The following is a 22,057-nucleotide window of genomic DNA, read 5'->3' as shown; positions in this document are numbered from 1 at the left end:
TCTACCATTCAGATGATTTAATAGCTGCACTTAGTGTTGCTTTTCAATTAAAATTAAATTTCCTTTGTCTAGTCAACTGTACGAGACACCAGAATTATAGCAGTCATTCGGTTGTGAACATTATAGTAAAGCTTATAGTACTATTTCATTTAGACTCTATTTCTACTTGTTCATATAGTAACTTTCTGCAGGGGGAAACAACAAAAAAAAAAAAGCCCTCCTCTTTTTGGACTAATATTTTGCATATTCTCAACTGAAAAGTGACTTTTTTGTAAAGTTTGACAAAAATCCATTCAAGTGTACTAAGTTATGCAAGGTTTAAAAATGCATCTTTCCCACTTTAAAAGGAAGTATTGTCACACTTTTTTTCCATGAACATAATTCAGGAAGAGATAAATTTGAAACTTGGTCTGTAAAAAGTGTTCTTTATGGTGTGTGTCCACAATCTAATTTGAAAATATTTGGTTGAATAAAAAATGATTTAAAAATAACTGATTGAAAAATCACTTCTGTGCATGCCCAGCAGGCACTTAGTTAGTTGGTTTTTTTTACCCCATTCTTTTCTGTGACATTACCATGTATGTTCTCCCCACCTAGACTTCCTACTTGATTAGGCACAAGAATTACTTCCTCTAGTCTTCTATCTTAATTTGAGGAATAAGAAAAAATATGTGGATTTGAATAAAATACAGATTGGGCTCTGATCGCAGTCTATGCTGCATTTTGTAATACGTTGAAATAAACAAGCTAAACTTTGATTTGGAAATCACCTATATCAGATGCCAAGATACAACTGTCATAATGTGAAGTATGGTAAAGAGACTTCTTTAACCCAGCCTTACAAAAAATTGTCTCAAGTCAGACAATAGCAAAATAAGATGTAAAACTCACCCCTTCCTACCCCACTGAGGTAAGAAATGCAGAGCCCAACACAGTACATCTAAATGCTAACATTTTTAAGCATGGATAATTTTTTTCTCCCTCCTTTTCTCAAAAACACCCAAGGAAATTAAAGAACTTAAAGCAACCATAATTATTGTGTACTTAAAGTTTATTTTTTGCAAAGTTAAGGTTCCTACAGCAATGTTTGCTGGTCAGATTGTACATATTATTTATTTTCTGGTATGCATTTGAAACCTCTTTGGGGTAGGGACTATGTCTTCCATGTGTTTGTATAGCACCTAAAACAATGGCATCCCAGTCCTAGTGTGGGTCTATCACAATAATACCAATGAAAACAGAACCATATGCAGGAAACTGTGGTGGCATTAAGAGGTATTTGGTGTGCTCCCTCAATGTACCTCAGGTACGCTCAAAAGTCTGAAGAAAAATGTTATTTCACTGAATATTTGCATTAGTTTGCATATTATTTCACTGACCAATCAGAGGATCAAAATTGTACAAAATACATATCCTTACTAATCATTAACCACCTAAGCTATTATACTATGTTCTGTTTACCCCTCTTGATCTCACTTTCACCCCCCCTCCCAGGCACCGTTCTATTAACCTCTTCCTCCATGGTTATCAGAACTATTGGATAGAAACAGAGGAATATTCATTTGAGGAGAAACTAGTTCAAGATTTGGCTGTAAGTACTGGAATAACTGGGCTTAGTTATCAGTGCTCACTTCAATATATATATATATATATATATATATATATATATATATAAAATAACATGTATTTAACTTTTGTGTACCATAGTTATATGTTTAAATTTATAAAATAGCAATTCCCATGCTTCAGGGCATAAACTGATCACCTGTTTTGATCAGGAAGAAATTTGCACCAGGGTATAGTATTGCACATTTAGGAATATTAAAGGTGGTTCATGCCCTCAACCAAAGTATATGGTGTTGATTACTTTCAGAAATAGAACTGGACTAGATGGACCATTGGTCTGTTTTTGTCAGTATGGCAATTCCTATGTTCCTATGTTTTTAATTATTATTTGTTTGAAGACTTAACATGATTGATGCTTTCCCTTTTTTGAATTTTTGTTGTTACATAATACTTTATTTTAACATTCTAAGCTTTAACGCAAATTAAATTTTGCCATTTTCTTGTTGGTATTCTGGAATGAAATGTAAATATGCATAGCCATATTCAGCAGAAATTCATCATTCATGTATCGTGGATGTGGAGGATTAGCAAACTTCTGCATCTTGGCCCCTAATCTTGATTCAAAAAGATCTCCATTTCTGTCTTTCGCCTCCACGGAATTCCTAACTCCAGGTTTTATGCATTTGTCTAATATTTCTAAAATGGCTATCTCCTTGGTGTCTAACGACCATGGGAAAAGAAGATACCACTTCAGTATCTCACAAGGAGGATATGCTTAAGTCTTAATTCAACATGAGCTAACACTGACATACACAGAAAAAGCCTCATTATACTTTTTAAAAGGCACTGGCATATGGGGAAGGATTTGAATTTTTGGAAAATCATAGGTAACTATCCTACCTATGTAGCCCTAGCTTGATATGAATAATTAGAAATGGACTCACCAGAGAAGTATTAGGGGGAGACTGGGACCAAGTGGAAAAGGAATTCCAGAGAGTAGTATTAAATGGGCTCAATGGGTAGTGATCAACAGCTCGATATCTAGTTGGCAGCCAGTATCAAGCAGAGTGCCCCAGGGGTCCGTCCTGGGCCTGGTTTTGTTCAACATCTTTATTAATGATCTGAAAGATGGGATTAATTGCACCCTCAGCAAGTTCGCAGATGACAGTAAGCTGGGGAGAGAGGTAGATAAGATGGAGGGTAGCAATAGGGTCCATAGTGACCTAGACAAATTGGAGGATTGGGCCAAAAGAAATCTGATGAGGTTCAACAAGGACAAGTGCAGAGTCCTGCACTTAGGAAGGAAGAATCCTATGTACCGCTACAGGCTGGGGGCTGACTGGCTAAGCAGCAGTGCTGCAGAAAAGGACCTGGGGATTACAGTGGACAAGAAGCTGGATATGAGGCAGCAGTGTGCCCTTGTTGTCAAGAAAGCCAATGGCATATTGGGCTGTATTAGTAGGAGCATTGCCAGCAGATCAAGGGAAGTAATTATTCCCCTCTATTCAGCACTGGTGAGGCCACACCTGGAATATGTCCAGTTTTAGTCCCCCCACTACAGAAGGGACAAATTGGAGAGAGTCCAGTGGAGGGCAATGAAAATATTTAGGGGGCTGGGACACATTACTTATGAGGAGAGGCTGAGGGAACTGGGCTTATTTAGTCTGCAGAAGAGAAGAATGAGGGGCATTTGATAGCAGCCTTCAGCTACCCGAAGGGGGGTTCCAAAGAGGATAGAGCTAAGCTGTTCTCAGTGGTGGTAGATGACACAACAAGAAGCAATGGTCTCAAGTTGCAGTGTGGGGGTCTAGGTTGGATATTAGGAAACACTGTTTCACTAGGAGCATGGTTAAGCACTGAAATGGGTTCCTAGGGAGGTGGTGGAATCTCCATCCTTAGAGATTTTTAAGGCTTGTGTCAAGGTTCCTCCCCCACTCTGAACTCTAGGGTACAGATGTGGGGACCTGCATGAAAAACCTCCTAAGCTTATCTTTACCAGCTTAGGTCAAAACTTCCCCAAGGTACAAAATATTCCACCCGTTGTCCTTGGACTGGCCGCTACCACCACTAAACTAATACTGGTTACTGGGGAAGAGCTGTTTGGACGCGTCCTTCCCCCCAAAATACTTCCCAAAACCTTGCACCCCACTTCCTGGACAAGGTTTGGTAAAAAGCCTCACCAATTTGCCTAGGTGACTACAGACCCAGACCCTTGGATCTTAAGAACAATGAACAATCCTCCCAACACTTGCACCCCTCCTTTCCTGGGAAATGTTGGATAAAAAGCCTCACCAATTTGCATAGGTGACCACAGACCCAAACCCTTGGATCTAAGAACAATGAAAAAGCATTCAGTTTCTTACAAGAAGACTTTTAATAAAAATAGAAGTAAATAGAAATGAAGAAATCCCCCCTGTAAAATCAGGATGGTAGATATCTTACAGGGTAATTAGATTCAAAAACATAGAGAACCCCTCTAGGCAAAACTTTAAGTTACAAAAAAGATACACAGACAGAAATAGTTATTCTATTCAGCACAATTCTTTTCTCAGCCATTTAAAGAAATCATAATCTAACACATACCTAGCTAGCTTACTTACTAAAAGTTCTAAGACTCCATTCCTGGTCTATCCCCGGTAAAGACCAGCATATAGACAGACACACAGACCCTTTGTTTCTTTCCCTCCTCCCAGCTTTTGAAAGTATCTTGTCTCCTCATTGGTCATTTTGGTCAGGTGCCAGCGAGGTTACCTTTAGCTTCTTAACCCTTTACAGGTGAGAGGAGCTTTCCCCTGGCCAGGAGGGATTTCAAAGGGGTTTACGATTCCCTTTATATTTATGACAGCTTGGCTTGACAAAGCCTTGGCTGGGATGATTTAGTTGGTGTTCGTCCTGCTTTCAGCAGGGGATTGGACTAGATGACCTCCTGAGGTCTCTTCCAACCCTAATATTCTATGATTCTATGAAAAAGAAAAAAGAATGCTTAGCAGAGAAAAGCAGAAGTCGGTTAAATGCAATAAATAAATAAATGGCTAAGCATACCACAGGTCTGTTCAGTGTCATTGCAATTTTGAAAAAATAGGACCCAATTGCAGTCCTGGAAAAAAACAATATCTACTTTTGTTATCTGAAGGGAGTTGGGGGGGAACCAAATCAAGGCAGCAATTTCACAAGGATTATTTCTGGTGGCTAAAACTTTACTGATGAAATATGCCACACTGAGGAAAGAATGCAAAAGTATAAAGAGCAAATCAAAGTTGTAGAGCAGAAAACAAACTAAATGGAAAAAATCCCTAAAAGGTCAGAAAGAAAACGTTGTTTGTTACTTTGGGTTTATGCAAATAGGTTAAAAGCAGCTGTCCTTCAAGGACTGTATTTAGTGAGTGCAGCTTTGTAGGCAAAGTGTACTAAGGCCATGTCTACACTTACAAGCTTACAGCTCTCCCGTCGACATAAGGAAAACCAGCTCAGAAAGCTGCCGTAGATAGGTCAGCAGGAGAGCGTCTCCCGCTGACATAGCACTGTGGCGCACGAGCATTTATGCCAGCAAAACTTATGTCACTTGGGGGTGTTTTTTCACATTTCACAGAGACAGAATGTTTGTATTAGCTAAGATAAGGGGGAAACACCCAGGGAACCATTTACCAGGGCCAGCTCTAGGCACCAGCAAAGCAAGCACATACTTGGGGCGCCACTTTTCCACAGCTGTTTCACGTGGCAAGCCTGGGAGGGAGTGGGGAGAAGCGGAGCAGCGGTGCGCTCAGGGGAGCAGGCAGAGCGGAGGTGAGTTGGGGGGGGGGAGTGGGCGCAGGGAGGGCCGCAGGAAGTAACCCAGGGGGTGGGCAGAGGAACTGCTCCCTGTCCCAGCTCACCTCCAGTCCACCGCTGCCTCCTTCCCCAAGTGCACCTCCGCTGCTCCGCTTCTCCCCCTCCCTCCCAGATGCGGCAAGCCTGGGAGGGAGAGGTAGGAGGGGAAATGCGGCGTGCCCGGGGGGGAGGTGGGGCCGGGGATTTGGGGAAGCAGTTGGAATGGGGCAGGGAAGGGACGGAGTTGGGCTGGGGGCAGGCGGGCGCAAAAAAACGGGCAGGGGGTTGGTGGCAAAAAACCTAGAGCCAGCCCTGCCGTTTACAATGGACTAGATAAGCCTGAAATGTAAGAGGAGGTAAATATAAGAGCATGCTGTACAGGGATTGGTTCCTACAAAGTAACCAAGCCAAACCCAAAGTGTTTGATGCAATGCATATAAAGAAAGAGGTTTTCTGTGTAAATTTGGACGTGTATTATGCTCTTTACCCACCTCCTGTGCAGGCTGTAACCAGTGCGGTGTGAGCGGGGCAGCCACCAGGGCACAAAACTTCTGTGGTGGAAAAAAGGGTTGGAGAAATGCCAAAAAAAAACCCTGACAGGGGTGCGAGTGTAACCCACACACCTTCTGGGCGTGCTGTTCTGTCCCTTCTAGTGGCACCGAGATCACTTAGAGAGAGTTAAATGAGTCTGCTCTACAGCCTTAGCTAACAGCCAGTTGACTTTTAGCTCATGTGGTAGAGGCTCATAAACTAAGCTCCAGAGCTCCCCAGTTTGATCCTGCCTGCCGACAACTGGGGTGTTTGCTCGCTTCAGGTGCTAAAATGTCTAGTTGCAGTTCTGCTCCTACTCTTGAGTCTAATCAAGAATGTACCTTTGCTGTGTGCCAATTAAAAATAACTGAGTGACAAAATCTAGAGTCAAACTGAGTTCTTGGAAAGCTGAGTAGAAAGAGACCTTGGAGGTAATCCCAACACCTATGAAAACCATAGTCAGATTCTTTGTTCACTTTTTTAAAATAGTGGCAGGAGCCCTTTTGACTAGACAGGGATTCCCATTCAAGATTCGACCCATGTCATGACAGTACAATTCCCCTGTCTTTGGTTTTCATTGTGTTGTACTAGTTTCTTTCCTTCCCATTAACTCACTTGCTGCCATGGCTTTTCATTCTCACAGATTTGCTTGAGAAAAGTAAGGCAACCTCAGTATTGTACCTTTTCTTTCATATGTTTTCTACTTCATAGTAAATTTTCAGTTGTAAGTAAACAAAAATTACTAAAAAGATCATACTGTTTACAAACCTATCACCATTTTAATTAATTACATGGGAGCAAATTGCTACCTGTAAGAAGTGAATATTTCCATGTCACAGCAGTGGCAGGATCAACAGGTCCACTCTGTTGAACTTGCAAACACTACAAAACATTCCTCTCTGGAAAAGATTTTCCACCATTGGAATGTCATTCACAGTACTGACATCTCCTTATACTCTAAACTGCTATCAATCCCAAAAGACACCCACTCAAAAAACAAAACAAAACAAAAAAAACAACTATCCCACTGAGAGTTTTTTACCTCAAAAATTGCCAGAAACTCTATGGATTCTATTAGACTTCACAATTGCTATTGTTTTTACTTGGAGGATGCTCATATATTACAATGATGGAAACCTTAAAATAGGCAGACACCTACAGTTAAGGATGAGTATCTGTTTTCACGCTAAGACTTCATTTTCAGTTGCTCATAACTTTCTAAAAACTGTCACCTTTTGGGCTGATGTTTCATATGCTTGATCTCTGCTTAAAGATGAATTTTATTAAAACTTTGAGCTAAAGTGGTTCAGCCAGCTTTTGAGTCAGAGGAAAGATAGAAACCAAATATCTTTATCTGGGGGAGAAACAACAAAAAAGCTCCTGAGATTTCTGTCTAGCTTAATGATAAATTGGCTTAGGGTGGAGAGAAGATATTTGAGATGGTTATAGCCCTCCTTACGGAGAGTGAGTTTGATTCTTCAAGAGAAAAATAGTTTTGATTTGATCAAGTTCAGAGTGTTCATTGCTTATTTGTAGTAAATCTGGCACAACATTAACATTAAGCATGTAATGTGTGCAGGTAAATAAAGAGGGCTGTGTGGCACAAGTATGCATCGCTAACTTACATGTGGAGAAAAAAATTTGTGAAAATAAGCAATACATTTGATGGGTCTTCTCAGGAACCTTTCTCTCATTATTGCACAGCTTGTTAAGTACATCTGCATACCTCCTAGCCTGTGTCAACATTTATGGTGGCAGGTAAAGTACAGGCGCTATATATGAAGCTACATGCTGCAGTAAAAGAAAGGCTTCATCCACACTTGCCATTCCCACCCATCCTTCGGGACTGTCTACCACACTACAGGCCTGATAAAGTTTCTCACCCAGTGGGACAGGGTGGGTGACATTCTATAAGTCCTACTCAGGAATATCCAAACAGTCTATATCAGGGGTTCTCAAACTGGGGGTCGGGACCCCTCAGGGGTCACGAGGTTATTACATGGGGGGTTCTGAGCTGTCAGCCTCCACCCCAAACCCTGCTTTGCATCCAGCATTTATAATGGTGTTAAATATATAAAAAAGTGTTTTTAATTTATAAGGGGGGGTCACACTTAGAGGCTTGTTATTTGAAAGAGGGTCACCAATGCAAAAGTTTGAGAACCACATGTAAGGTTAACAGATGTCTCACTGATCTTATGACTCAAGATTAGTGATATATAAAAATATCACAGTAAAGTCTTCACTCCCTTGACAGTTATCTACAGGAGGCATCTGTGTATATTAGTAAAAATGGTTCCATTTCCTAGCTGATTTTCCTGCTGAATAACTCAGCTGGGCCTTTCATTCATCTTTGGTGGCACAGAAGCCTACATATTAATTTCTGCTGAATAAGGTTTGTAGCTGTCTAAGTCAATACATTGCAAATGAGAAACTTTAACTTTACTATCAAATAAGAGTAACAGAATTAGGTATTGTAAATGCTTAATAGTCATACAAAATAACATGTTTCTGATGTTGTAAACTGCTGAATATCATGAATATTGGCAAAAGAATTTAAATTAAACAAAATAAAATTATGATGATTTTGACTGAGTTCAATTTTCTCTGTATTAATTTGTTGTTTGCGATGCTTTATTTATAAAATACTTAAATGTAAATCTTTGTACAGACACCTCCAAAAAAGGATGAGGAGGAGGTGGAAGAGACTGAAAAACGCCCTGATCCACTTCATCAGATAATCCTCCATTTCAGTCGCAATGCTCTCACTGAGAGAAGGTAAATAGAACCACATTCAAAATTACACAGGACCAATCTACACAGTCCAATTTTCAATTAACTAATTATAGAATTACCCTGTAAAAGTAAATTTATTGTCACAACAGAAGTAAAATCATACATTACTGAATCAGTAATAGACCTTTTCATTACAAAAGTGATTTAGTACCAATGCAATTCAGTATTGTAGAGGATGAGCAGTGTTCTGCCTCTTCTTTTCTGCTTTCTACTTGCCCTTATGTATTTATTTTTCATGTTTAACCTCTATATAAACTTTATATTACTACAAATTTTAACACTTTTTTTTGGTCAAAGGGGAAGAGGCATATATAAACGGTAGTGAATATGTAACACAGACATTGCAAAGCTTAATTTCTCAAAGACATATGAGCCCAAACTAATAATTATTGCCTGCTGCCAGGATGATCCCATTGCTGTTTGGTACTAATATACAAATGTTCATATTATTAGCAGGTTTTCATCACACTTCATGCAATATGTGGGAAATGGTTCAAAATACCACTGGTGGGAGAGTGTGATTTCCTGTTAATGCCAGTTTCTGCCTTATTTGCAATTAGACTACTAGTAGAAGAACAAATTACAGACAAGCAAAGCATCCCTCCACTGTTTTGCAGATTCTTCCCTATGTTTTTTGAATACATAATCTATCTATAATCTTATCACAGATAATCATTAGATAACGGGAACAGCTATAACTGTTATCTCCAGCCCGCTTTTCCAGACATGTCAGCCCTGCCTGTTAATCAGCAGTAATATACATAACGATCTTACTCTCCTGCACATACATATGAATAAATATGTTTTAACAAAGAATTTCACATGGACTGAGAGATTAGGAGATATGACTACAATATGGCTTGCAGATAATGAAGTGTATACCTTCCCCTTAATGAAAATGAAACCTGCATTCTGGCAGCATTATAAGAACCTCAGATGTCAAACCCACATAATAAGCATTTTGAATTATATTTTTTCTCCTTACAGCAAACTAGATGATGATCCTTTGTACACTGCCTATTCAGCCATGATGGCCAAGGTAAATATTTAATTTCAAGCCCTATTCCCAATCCCACACATGCACCTCTAATTTATTTGCGTGTATTTTCTGCATGCTTTCTCCTTTTATCCTTTTGTCTCTTTTGTAAACTACTTGATATTAGTGGTTCCTGGTTTGTACTCTAGCCATATTTATATGGAAACATTGAATCAAGTTCTTCCCTGAGTTACACACTCCCACAGGGTTGAATTTAATTCATTGGATTAGGACAGGTGTAACTGATGGCAGAATTTAGTCCATTCTTAGGGCCCAAACAAGGGACTTTTTGTACTACAAAAAATTATAATTTTGCCACTTCTGCTACACTGTCTTAAACAGAAAATGATTTAATGCATTAAAATAAAATTTTTGAGAGACCCTATTCAGGGAAAACTACTATTGACTTCAGTGTGAATTTACCTAGAATATGGACAGAAGCAGGACTTAATATTTGCTCCTTAACAGTATCTTTATTATTATAAAATAGGTCATAGAAAATCAGCATGCTTTAATCCCTGGATGGTATTTCATGTTTGTCAATCAGTACTTACAGCATGACAGACACAAATCAATAAAAATCAATATTCATAACAGGTCAAAAGTAATTACAACTTCATCTGAGAAAAAAACATGAGATCAAAGGCAAATACTATAGTTAAATATACTGAGTTATGACCAAAAAAACACAACCTGGAATAGTAGCTTCATTTTATTTGTTGGATTTTTGTATGTGTGGGCAAATACTTTAAGGCACTCTCAGCCTGGAGGAATATCAATTTCTTAGCATTCAGGAGCACAAGTGTTAAACGTTATAAATATATATATTTTAAATGCTCTGTCTACTAATGGCTTTTCCCTCTCTAAATCTCTTTACTAGCTGCATTGTCAGTAGTAAGTAAAGTTGCAGTATTTACATAGAGTAGGTTTTAATATGCTTAATTTACTGCTCATGCCTGTAATAGTTTTAGAAAGTTTCTGTTAATTGCTTTTTGCTCACTCAGCACAAATTGTAATGGAAATAGCCACTGTTTGTTTCGAACTGAGTAAAAATTTGCAATTTCTCGTTCCAATGTAAAAAGAGCTGTCAAAGTGAAGAAGAGGAAGAAGAGGATGAAGAAAAAGAGAAGACATTTGAGGTGAGAGTTTAAACTACCTTTCCACACTGAGTGAAAGCACAGAACATTATTTTAACAGGAGCCTGTCAGGAGGTGTGCAGTGACAATAGCCATGTGGAGGATATGGAGGAGCTTTGCTACTTTATTTATATAATAGCAGATCAATATATTAACACAAATTTCTGGAAGCAGAAAAGCTATAGAATAGGATGGCAAGCTGTCTGCATCAAGCTCAAATTTCTAATCCATTACCCTTAAACCTTTGCCTGAATCTGCTCCTGCCTATTTTTAGGCTTGAAAAGGTTAGATTTTTATCAGTAAATATCAGTAAACATCAAGTTACACGCACAAACTGATGAAAAAATATTTTCATTCATAATAAGAGATTTACTGCTTGAGAACTTAATAGAGTTTGATTTTAGAATATTTACTTTGTCTATTTTGACAATTTGTGTTTCAATGGTTATAAAGACAGGTTTCAGAGTAACAGCCGTGTTAGTCTGTATTCGCAAAAAGAAAAGGACTTGTGGCACCTTAGAGACTAACCAATTTATTTGAGCATAAGCTTTCGTGAGCGACACTCACTTCATCGGATGCATACTGTGGAAAATACAGAAGATGTTTGTTTTTATACACACAGATCATGAAAAAATGGGTGTTCATCACTACAAAAGGTTTTCTCCTCCCTCACCCCACTCTCCTGCTGGTAATAGCTTATGTAAAGTGATCACTCTCCTTACAATGTGTATGATAATCAAGGTGGGCCATTTCCAGCACAAATCCAGGTTTTCTCTCCCCCCCCACCCCAAACAAACCCACTCTCCTGTTGGTAATAGCTTATCTAAAGTGATCACTCTCCTTACAATGTGTATGATAATCAAGGTGGGCCATTTCCAGCACAAATCCATGGTTATAAAGTTTTAATATTTTGAAACTCATTGTCTACTGTCTGATTTCTGTCTGTCTGATTTTTCCCATAGTTTCCTGCAACTGTGAAAATATAAACAGATAAAAGTTGAAAAAATGCTAAAAAGTAAACATTGTAATCAGTCAAAATTATTTAAAAAAAAAATTCTGCCAGCCGAGCTATATTTTGTTTTGATTTCTTATTTTCCCTTTTGTTGACTTGGCTCTACCTCCCACCTCAACGCTCCCTTAGTTTCCTTCTCCCACTGTCATCTTTTTGCCATCTTCTATGCTGCCCCTAATGCCTGGAGCAGTTTAATCTCTTGGAGCATCATGCAACCATCCTTATTTCATTAATCTCTCTATCAAATACATTTATTCGACATAGTTTATCAGTTAATCTAGCAATGAAAGGAGCATTCACGGCTATTATCATGCACATGGAGTCATGGCTCCATGCATCAGGGTTCCCTAGGGAGGTCCAGAATACCATTGAGGACCTCCCCTTCGATGAATCACACCTCTTCAACTTCTTTTCAACGGACAAGTCTCTCCATAAAGGATTCCAGGGCTACCCTCTTGTCAAGGTTCCTCCCCCACTCTGAACTCTAGGGTACAGATGTGGGGACCTGCATGAAAACCCTCCTAAGCTTATCTTTACCAGCTTAGGTCAAAACTTCCCCAAGGTACAAAATATTCCACCCGTTGTCCTTGGACTGGCCGCTACCACCACCAAACTAATACTGGTTACTGGGGAAGAGCTGTTTGGACGCGTCCTTCCCCCCAAAATACTTCCCAAAACCTTGCACCCCACTTCCTGGACAAGGTTTGGTAAAAAGCCTCACCAATTTGCCTAGGTGACTACAGACCCAGACCCTTGGATCTTAAGAACAATGAACAATCCTCCCAACACTTGCCCCCCCGCCCCCTTTCCTGGGAAATATTGGATAAAAAGCCTCACCAATTTGCATAGGTGACCACAGACCCAAACCCTTGGATCTGAGAACAATGAAAAAGCATTCAGTTTTTTACAAGAAGACTTTTAATAAAAAATAGAAGTAAATAGAAATAAAGAAATCCCCCCTGTAAAATCAGGATGGTAGATATCTTACAGGGTAATTAGATTCAAAAACATAGAGAACCCCTCTAGGCAAAACCTTAAGTTACAAAAAAGATACATAGACAGAAATAGTTATTCTATTCAGCACAATTCTTTTCTCAGCCATTTAAAGAAATCATAATCTAACACATCCCTAGCTAGATTACTTACTAAAAGTTCTAAGACTCCATTCCTGGTCTATCCCCGGTAAAGACCAGCATATAGACAGACACAGACCCTTTGTTTCTCTCCCTCCTCCCAGCTTTTGAAAGTATCTTGTCTCCTCATTGGTCATTTTGGTCAGGTGCCAGCGAGGTTACCTTTAGCTTCTTAACCCTTTACAGGTGAGAGGAGCTTTCCCCTGGCCAGGAGGGATTTCAAAGGGGTTTACCCTTCCCTTTATATTTATGACACCTCCATTCACTGGGGAGATACATGCCTGCCCCAAGAGGAAGTTTCACTGCCCATCGGTGAAATCTAGATATGTGGCTCAGCAGTTTTTCCACCAGAGTCTCTATGGACCACCACGTAAGAGACAGGGGGTTCAAAAGTCCCACTTTCCTACACCATCTGTAACAGGCTGAACACCTCAATCTCAGCCCTTGGCTCGACGTTATTATTGACAATATCTTAAGAGCTGCAAAACCTCTAAGCCCAACACCTCAACCCCCTCACACCATTTGGGGGTAATTTAGCATTCCTTTTAAACACCTGGAGTGCAGTAACAATGGACAAGTGGGTGCTGAACATCATCCACTTTGGCTAAACAATAGAGTTTGCATCCCTACCTCCTCCAAAAAACCCATCCCGACTCGCCTTTGGGGACCATTCTTATGAGAGTATTCTCAAACAAGAGGTGACAGTGCATCAACGAGCAATAAAATACATCCCTCCTCAATACCAAGAGAGGGTTTTACTCTACCTACTTTCTGATACCCAAAACAGAAGGGTGGTTGGAGACCAATCCTCGACCTCTGCTATCTCAACCACCTCATTCACAAACTCAGATTTCACATGCTCACATTGACAGCTATAATTCCATCTTTAGAAAAGGGCATGCGGTTCATGGCTCTCAATATGAAGAACAACTACTTTCATGTAGACCTTCGTCCTGCCTACAAATGCTTTCTTAGATCTGTGGTAGGCTCCATCCATTTTCAGCACCAAGTACCCTCCTTCAGAATAGCAACCTCAGAGTCTTTACCAAGATATTCTCAGTAGTAGCAGCCCACATCAGACATCGTGATCTCAATGACTGGCTCCTTGTTGCCAAGTCCTGCCAGAAAGCCTATGCATCCCCTTCCATGATGCTACACCTCCTCTCTTCACTGGGAGTCAGCATGAATGTTAAAAAAAAAATCTGTTCTCACCCCCACACAATCTCTGCACTTCATCGGAGCAACTTTATAGTCTGTCACCGCAAGACTGTACCTGCCCAAGGACAGATTCCAGACCATGAACAATATCATGGCTCATGTCACAAGCAATCTTTGAGTACCCATCAAGACATGTCTGTCCCTCTTAGGTAATAGGGTTGTGCACCTGCATCATCCCTTCAAAGGACTCTACCTTCATTGCCTTCAAACTTGGTTGTGGTTAGTATAGTCTCCAAGCTGTCATTCCTTGAACCTCATAGTGATAGTTCCGGCCAAGGTATTGTCTTCACTGCTGTTGTGGACAATTCCTCATTGGATATGCATGGGCCTCCCTTTTCCCCCTTCCTATCTGGCCAGGACCATTATTACGGACACATCCCTATTAGATTGGGGAGCCCACATGAACAGCCACACAGCACAGTGTGCCTGAACATCTTGAGAATCCAGGGTGCATGTGAATATCCTGAAGTTTTAAACTGTCCAGAAGCCATGTGAGTCCTTTCTTCTGTTCATCTGCATTTACCATGTCCTTACAATGTCAGAAAACACTATGACTGTCTTCTACATCAACAAGCAGTGGGGAGCAAGATCCGCCTTCCTATGTGCAGAAGCAGTCAGTCTCTGGAACTGGCGTATCAGCAATCAAATCACCCTATCGGCAACCTACTTTCAAGGGAAGCAACATGTCTGCTGAGGGAATCTGCAAGCACATTTTACAATTGATCACAAGAGGGAGCTCCACGACTCAGTACTGCACGGTATTTTTACTCAGTGGAGGACCTCAACAAGGGCAAGGATCTGTTCAGCTCTCAAGCGAACAATAAATGCACCGCATATTGCTCCAGAGGAGCACTAGGTCACTATTCCCAGAGTGACACTCTTCTTCTTCCTTGATTGGACTGCTCCTGCCACAAGTTTTACACACAATCCGGTAGGACAGAGCATAGGGCATCCTGATCGCCCCCTTCTGGCCCCAACAGTTCTGGTTTCCCAAGAGCCTATGGATGTCATCCTGACCACCAATCATTCTACCAACATTCCCTGAGCTCCTGACCCAGTGGGAACAGCAAGATCAAGCACCCCAATCTGTGTCCACTCCACTTCAGGGCTTGGTATTTGGATAGGCATCATCCTTAGAACATTCATGCTCCACAGCCATTTGAGACATCCTCTGTAACAGTAGAAAGAACTCTACTACAAAATGTTGCCTAGCTAAATGGAAGCACTCCTCTTCTTGAGCACTCCAAAGAGGCATTGTCCCAGAGACGACAAATATTTCCCTCATCTTGGACTACATCCTATCTTTGAAAACATTAAGTTTGTCCATCAGCAAGACCACTTGGCGGTGGTCAGCACATACCATCCAATTTCTAAGGGCTACTCAGTCTTTGCAAATCCACTGACCAATAGATTCTGGAAAGGCCTAATAAAAACTTTCCCACCTACTCAGAAGCCTACTCTCCAGTGGCATGTGAATCTTGTTCTTTCAGTACTCGCAAGTCATCCTCCTCCCTTGTTTTGAGCCTTTAGCAACTTGCTCCATGTTCCTCCTTTCTATAAGGTCACTTTCCTTGTAGCCATCAACTCAGCAAGAAGCATTGGTGAACTTGGAGCAATGATGGCAGATCCTCCATACAATATATTCCTTAAGGATACATTTATTAATGTCTACACTCCAAATTCACCCCTTAAGTAGTTTAGGAATTTCAGGTTAACCAATCCATTCACTTACCTGTGTTCTTCCCAAAACCACATGCTTCCACAGAGGAACAAAGACTCCACTTCCTCAATATTTAGCAAGCCTTAGCTTTTTACATGCAGAGAACAAAACCAGCCAAGAAATCTCTGAGACTGTTGCTATAGTAGAAAGTCAGAGGGCAAAGCATCTCCACCCAGAGAATCTCCAAATGGATCTCTGGCTGCATTCTACTCTGCTCTCAGCTTTTAAATCTCTCACCCCCATGGGGTAAGAGCTCATTCTACCAGAACACAAGCAACAACTATGGCATCTCTTCAGGAAGGTACCCCTCCTGGACATCTGAAAAGCAGCCACATGGGCCTCCAATCACACATTTTCAAGACATTATGCCCTGGCGCAGGACTCTTCTGTTGATGCCTCCTTTGGGATGGCAGTATTCTGCTCAGCCCTACTGTCTACTTAGGTACTGCTTGTCACTTACCCACAGTGGAATACAATTGGGACCATCACTTGAAGAAGAGGAGGTTACTTACCTGTAACTGGAGGTTCTTTGAGATGTGTGGTCCATATCTGTATTCCGCTACCTGCCCTTTTTTCCCTCTGATGCATATGCGTAACTCACAGTGGAATACAGATAGGGACCACACATCTCAAAGAACCTCCAGTTCGTAAGTACCCTCCTCATTTGGAATTTCTGCTTGGTAGTTGTTGTTAATTATTTGTCGTATGATAGTGACTGGAGGCCCCCACTGTAGTCATAACCCCTTTGTACTAAGTATTGTATAAATGCGTAATATGAGAGACTATCAGAGTCAGGAATAGAACCCAGATCTCCAGACTCAGTGCAGTTCCCTATCCATTAGACCACACTGCCTCTCTAATACTCTTCAAATCATATAATTCACTTATAGCAATTTTCATATAATTGTTGAATCAAAATGTAATAGTATACCAATCAGTCAGGCTTTATTGCTTTAACCAACATTATAACTGGTTTGAATATTAGTTATGTATACAGTGGAGATACCTAATGAATAAACGCAAGTAGATTGAAATAGAAGCACTCAGTACAAATAAATCACAAAAATACATAATAATTTGGATCACAAAAACTGCTCCATTAAAGAGATTTGAACATGCAGACTACAGGCAGGACTAGCAGCAGTATGAGGGGAAGAACTGGTTTAGGAAGTGGCATCCAGGAATGATAAAGATTCTGCAGGCAGAGGGAGGTGGTTTTAATCAGATATTTCCCAGCCTTTAATGAAGTTCAGATGTATCTTAGGGGCTGAGAAAGCATAAAGGTCAGTTCTTATTTCACTTTAGAATCATAGAAGATTAGGGTTCGAAGAGACCTCAGGAGGTCATCTAGTCCAACCTCCTTCTCAAAGCCCACTTCTAATTTTGATGATCACATCTGGCACAAGCACACAGATCTGTAGTCAACTAAATCCATCCTTCAGATTCTAACAGTGTTGACTAATTTAAATTTTCTTGTTGTGAATACTTTCCACCCTCTTGTAGAGGAGATGTTCAGGTGAGGAACAGATGACTTAAGGAACAGAAGATTTAAAGAGTAAAAACACTGTGTATAACCAACAGTCTTTTAAAAGATGGAGCAGTTTGAGAGAGAAGCCTTTCTTCTGGCCACCTGGTGCATTATGGATTAGATTTTGTGGGCCAGCCGAGCTCTGCCTGAGTGCAGCTCATCTGACTCTATAGCTGTACTGGTCATACTGTATGTACATGCAAATAATGCATTCATTGTGGTGTTTGTTTCCAAACTCAGGAGAAAGAAATGGAAAAGCAGAAAACTCTTTATCAGCAAGCTCGTCTGCACGACCGTGGAGCTGCTGAGATGGTTCTTCAGATGATTAGTGCAAGCAAAGGTAAAGTTCTCTGAAGTATTTAAATTATGTTAAACCTATATGCAATTATATAAATATATCAGCTTACTAAATGCATGGTATATAATAAATCAAAATTAAATTCACATTATGAACTACATTAGGTATACTCTGTTCTGTTTTCCGATATAATCAGTTACGTTAACACAGATTTTAATTGTTATATGATTGTTTTGACAGGTGAACTGGGCCCCATGGTTATTGAAACATTAAAACTTGGCATTGCCATTCTAAATGCTGGTAATACCTTAGTTCAGCAGGTAACAATATTAAACTTTTACAAGCCTTCTCTTTGTAAAGGGAGCATATTATTTTGAGAATTTTAGTTTATTACTACTGTTCTTATGCTAGGAGGAGTTTGGTTAATTTTAGATTAGATGACAAAAAATGTGGGGGGTAATATTCTGGTTGGTTGAACAGTTAGATGCACACTAACATAATAAAGGCTAGAGCAAACTACATTTTAATAGGAGCAGTAATCAAATATATTGCTGGCCAATTTTGTCAATATGACAATGATAATTTGGCAAATTGTCAAATTATAATGATTTTTATATAGTTTTTCCTAAATCTCTCTCTCCTGTAGAAAATGTTAGACTACCTTAAAGAGAAGAAGGATGCTGGATTTTTTCAGAGTCTCTCTGGCTTAATGCAATCTTGCAGGTAAAAGCACAAACCATGTTGTTACAGCTTTAGTAGCATCTAGGTTGGTGGCTAATTGCTCAGAGTTGGTGCAGAGTTTGGATTACAGCAGTCGAGAACTGAGCTGGGAATTGATCTAGAGGGAATTGTATTTGTGGATCTTAGGCACTTAAGAAGAGTAAGTTCATCTGTGGAATATTCTTCCAAGAGAAAATAAAGCGTAGGCTGACCTTGTACTTCTCAGCAAGCACACATAAGAGTAATACAGCATTTGGTAGGTTTTAGCTCAGTGATAATTTGCAATGACAGCAGTGCCTGTTGCCCATGTGTGTCTTTCTGGGCAACAGTAAAAACAAAGTTCACTTGAAGACAGACCATAAAATGTAAAGGACACTAGAAACAATATGCTAGTGTTTCCCTTTTTGGTTTTAATAATATCACTGTGAATAAAAACAAGTACATGTGTCACTGTGAAACTAAATGAACTGCACTAGCTAAAAAACTTAAAATATATTCAGATTATAGAAATAAAATTATTTCACCAGTGTACTGAGAGAGGTTACCAGCTTCTGTTATGGGAAATGAGCTTTCCTGTATTAGCAATAGAAAATTATTCCTGGGGGAATTCTGCCCCACTGCACATGTGCAGAATTTATGTCCCCCACATATTTCTTTGCTTCCCCACAAAAAAATGACTTTTTTGACGGGGAAGCAAAGGGAAGCCATAAGAGTGGTCATGCGACCCTCTTCAGCCGTCTGTTTTGGGTGCCCAGTGCAGCCAACAGAGAGGTAAATCACTGTGGGGCAGGGAGCAGGACTGGAGAAGACCCAGCTGGTGGCTCCTATCCTGTGGCAGGCTCAGCTGCTAGTACCGGCTGGTCTGTGGAGGACGGGACTTCCTCTTCCCCTGCACGGCATCCAGGGCCAGAACACACCCAGATTTCTCCCCAGCTGCAGGAAGCTCTGCAAATCTCCCCTCTCCCTCCCCCCACTCTTCCCCGCTTCCTGCACCTATTGCTCCTTAGCTGCAGGGGGAGGTATCCCTGTACAGGGAGCTGCTCCCCCATCCGCCTAACCCCCCCGCATCCAGACCCCCTCATACCCAGACCATCCCACCGAGTCTCACCCCCACCCCCGTACTCAGAATCTCACTGATGAGTCCCACTCACCCTGCACCTGGACCATTGCAACGAGCCACCCACATCCCCTCCCCACCAAGACGCAACCAGCTGCAGCTGGATCCCCACCCCACTAAGCCCTACTCCCCCAGCATCTGGACCCCCCCACAATCAGACCCCCATGCCGAGCTCTATCCCCCTCAAACCCAGACCCCCTGCTGAGCCCCAACCACCTTCATCTGGACCCCCCCCTGCAGAGTCCCCTTACCATTGCACCCAGAACCCCCCAACAAGCTCCCGCACCCAAATTCCCCATTGAGCCGCTCACACCAAGATTGCCCCACACAGAACTCTCTCAACCCCCACCAAGCCCCTGCACACTTGGATCCTACCTTCCTGAGCCTGCCTGCCCACACCTGGTGCACCTGGCACAAAGGAGCCAGGACCCAGGGGTGTTTCTGGAGCAGGCCCAATCCTTGCAGTATGTCAGGTGTTGGGTGCAGTCTCTCCACTGAGTCCGTGTCCTGGGGTGGGGCAGGGAGCTACACAGTGATCTCCCACCTCTGTGCAGCCAGTGGCCTGTGCTCCCCAGTGCCATGCTGGAGCCTCCAGATTTATTTGACATATATAATTTGCAGAATTTTAAAATATTGTGTGCAGAATTTTTAATTTTTTGGCGCAGAATGCCCTCAAGAGTAGAAAATCGATCTTTCAATAGGTTTTGACCTTGGAAGACAATTAGACTCTCAACAGGTTCCTTTTAAATGGTAACGGTTTGGTAGAAACCATACGAATGAGAAATAAAGTAAACTCGAATTACGACTTTTTGGCAGATCTGACAGAATTGAATCAATACTCAAAACAAAATTTTGGGTTCCTTTTCTCTTCTACATATAGATGTGTAGCTCCTCTTGATATTAATGGTAGTAATAGGTGTATATCAAGAGGAGATTTAGAGCTGTATCTTTTCAGAAACAGACACTGGACCCTTATCCCCCTTCAAACCCTTTTATTTAAAACATGTTTCATTTTAGATATATGAGTCTGTGTAAAATGGGTAAAATGTGTGGGTCAAGGCTTCCAGAGAGTTCATGGAGGAAATTAATTTTGCCATTACATACAGCAGCAGAACTTTCTCAATTTTCTGTGCTTTGTTAAAAGTGTTCTTGACTTGAATGCATTTGAAAGACAGAATAAAGCAGAAGGTCTTGGAATGGTTACTGAAGAAGGAACTCGTAAGTATAATGAATAAAACCCATTTAATTCAAGTAACAATTAAAGAGTTTATTATGCTTCCTTCTAAAACTGGAATTTTCAGGGCTGTTTTAGCACATTGCTCTCTTTATTGATAGCCTCATTAAAATTAGGATTAGATTAGATTTTTTAACATGGTTAATGTTTATTAAAATTCTAGCAGTAAACATTTGAACGGAAATTATCTTGTAACTTACAATTTGCTTATCCTGTATTCTTATTATTTTTCTCTGATCCACAGTCATCGTTCGTGAGCGTGGTACGTTTGGGTTTACAGCTTTTGATGCTATTGTGTGTTGCAAATACAGAAAGAAATCTTCTTTAATTGCATCTTCCCAGACATCCTTTAGGTTTAGTTTTATGGTCTGCAGCAGGTTGCGTGTTGAGCTTGGACAAAGAATTTGATGCTTAATTAAAGAAGTGTCTTTCATATTTAAGGCATGGTTTTATTGACAACTAACCATTTACTTATTAGAACTTTAGTCCAGTAGTTTTTACCATGAATGCATTGGAGTGCTAAATATTTTGGCTTTTGCTTTTTCTGTTCCATAATTTGTTTTATTATCATTACTCTCAGTACATTTATTTAAAATTACTTTAAAGCAGCTTACAGTATTTGCTTTTTATTAGAATCACTTATTTTGAAGGATGCTATTTAAAGAATATATGTTTTGCATGTTTAATGATGAACAATGATCACATTCATTGTATATATTTTCAAGGTGAGAAAGTGCTACAGAATGATGAGTTTACTCGAGATCTGTTTAGATTTTTACAGCTGCTTTGTGAAGGTCATAACAATGGTAAGTAGACTGGAATGAATTTTCAGGAAAGTGATTGTATTCATATTCTTAAAAGGAAGGACAGTAGTCCTTAGTATTGATGCTATTCAAATTGACTTTCTGTTTTTTGCTAAAGGAAATCCAGTCACCACTCTAAGCTGAAGTGGTTCTTCAAAATGTGACAAACAATGCAATCTAATCAACTTTCACTCTTTAACTTTCACTCTTTAACTAACAGTCATAATGACATTCCAGAATTTATACATCTCACCATTAATAGAAAGATGGATGGCAAGACATTCACAAAAAAGTTCTTGTTATATGTTTAAATTATGATATATTTTAATAAAATTTCCAGAATTTTTAATAAGCATCTGTGCTTTTAAGTGTAGTGTATATGAGATTGTCTTTCACAATTAGTAG

General features: G+C 40.3%; 1 protein-coding gene across 1 annotated transcript in view; it reads left to right on the top strand.

Annotated features, from left to right (window-relative positions):
- Positions 1–22,057, top strand: part of RYR3 (ryanodine receptor 3) — a gene marked incomplete at its 5' end in the record, with an annotated part of 579,989 nt that overhangs the window by 495,998 nt on the left and 61,934 nt on the right. The window contains 10 exons of the mRNA XM_084631721.1: positions 1,495–1,591; positions 8,573–8,679; positions 9,685–9,736; positions 10,816–10,872; positions 17,721–17,820; positions 18,019–18,098; positions 18,425–18,501; positions 20,760–20,833; positions 21,094–21,111; positions 21,575–21,655. Of these exons, the coding sequence (XP_084487847.1) occupies positions 1,495–1,591; positions 8,573–8,679; positions 9,685–9,736; positions 10,816–10,872; positions 17,721–17,820; positions 18,019–18,098; positions 18,425–18,501; positions 20,760–20,833; positions 21,094–21,111; positions 21,575–21,655 (743 nt within the window). The remainder of the gene's footprint in view (positions 1–1,494; positions 1,592–8,572; positions 8,680–9,684; positions 9,737–10,815; positions 10,873–17,720; positions 17,821–18,018; positions 18,099–18,424; positions 18,502–20,759; positions 20,834–21,093; positions 21,112–21,574; positions 21,656–22,057) is intronic.

The sequence above is a fragment of the Lepidochelys olivacea genome (genome assembly GCF_965140295.1).
Source record: "Lepidochelys olivacea isolate rLepOli2 genome assembly, chromosome: 6".
Taxonomy (NCBI): domain Eukaryota; kingdom Metazoa; phylum Chordata; order Testudines; family Cheloniidae; genus Lepidochelys; species Lepidochelys olivacea.
The sequence above is the reverse complement of the archived record's forward strand: the minus strand, read 5'-3'. Positions and strand labels throughout refer to the sequence as shown.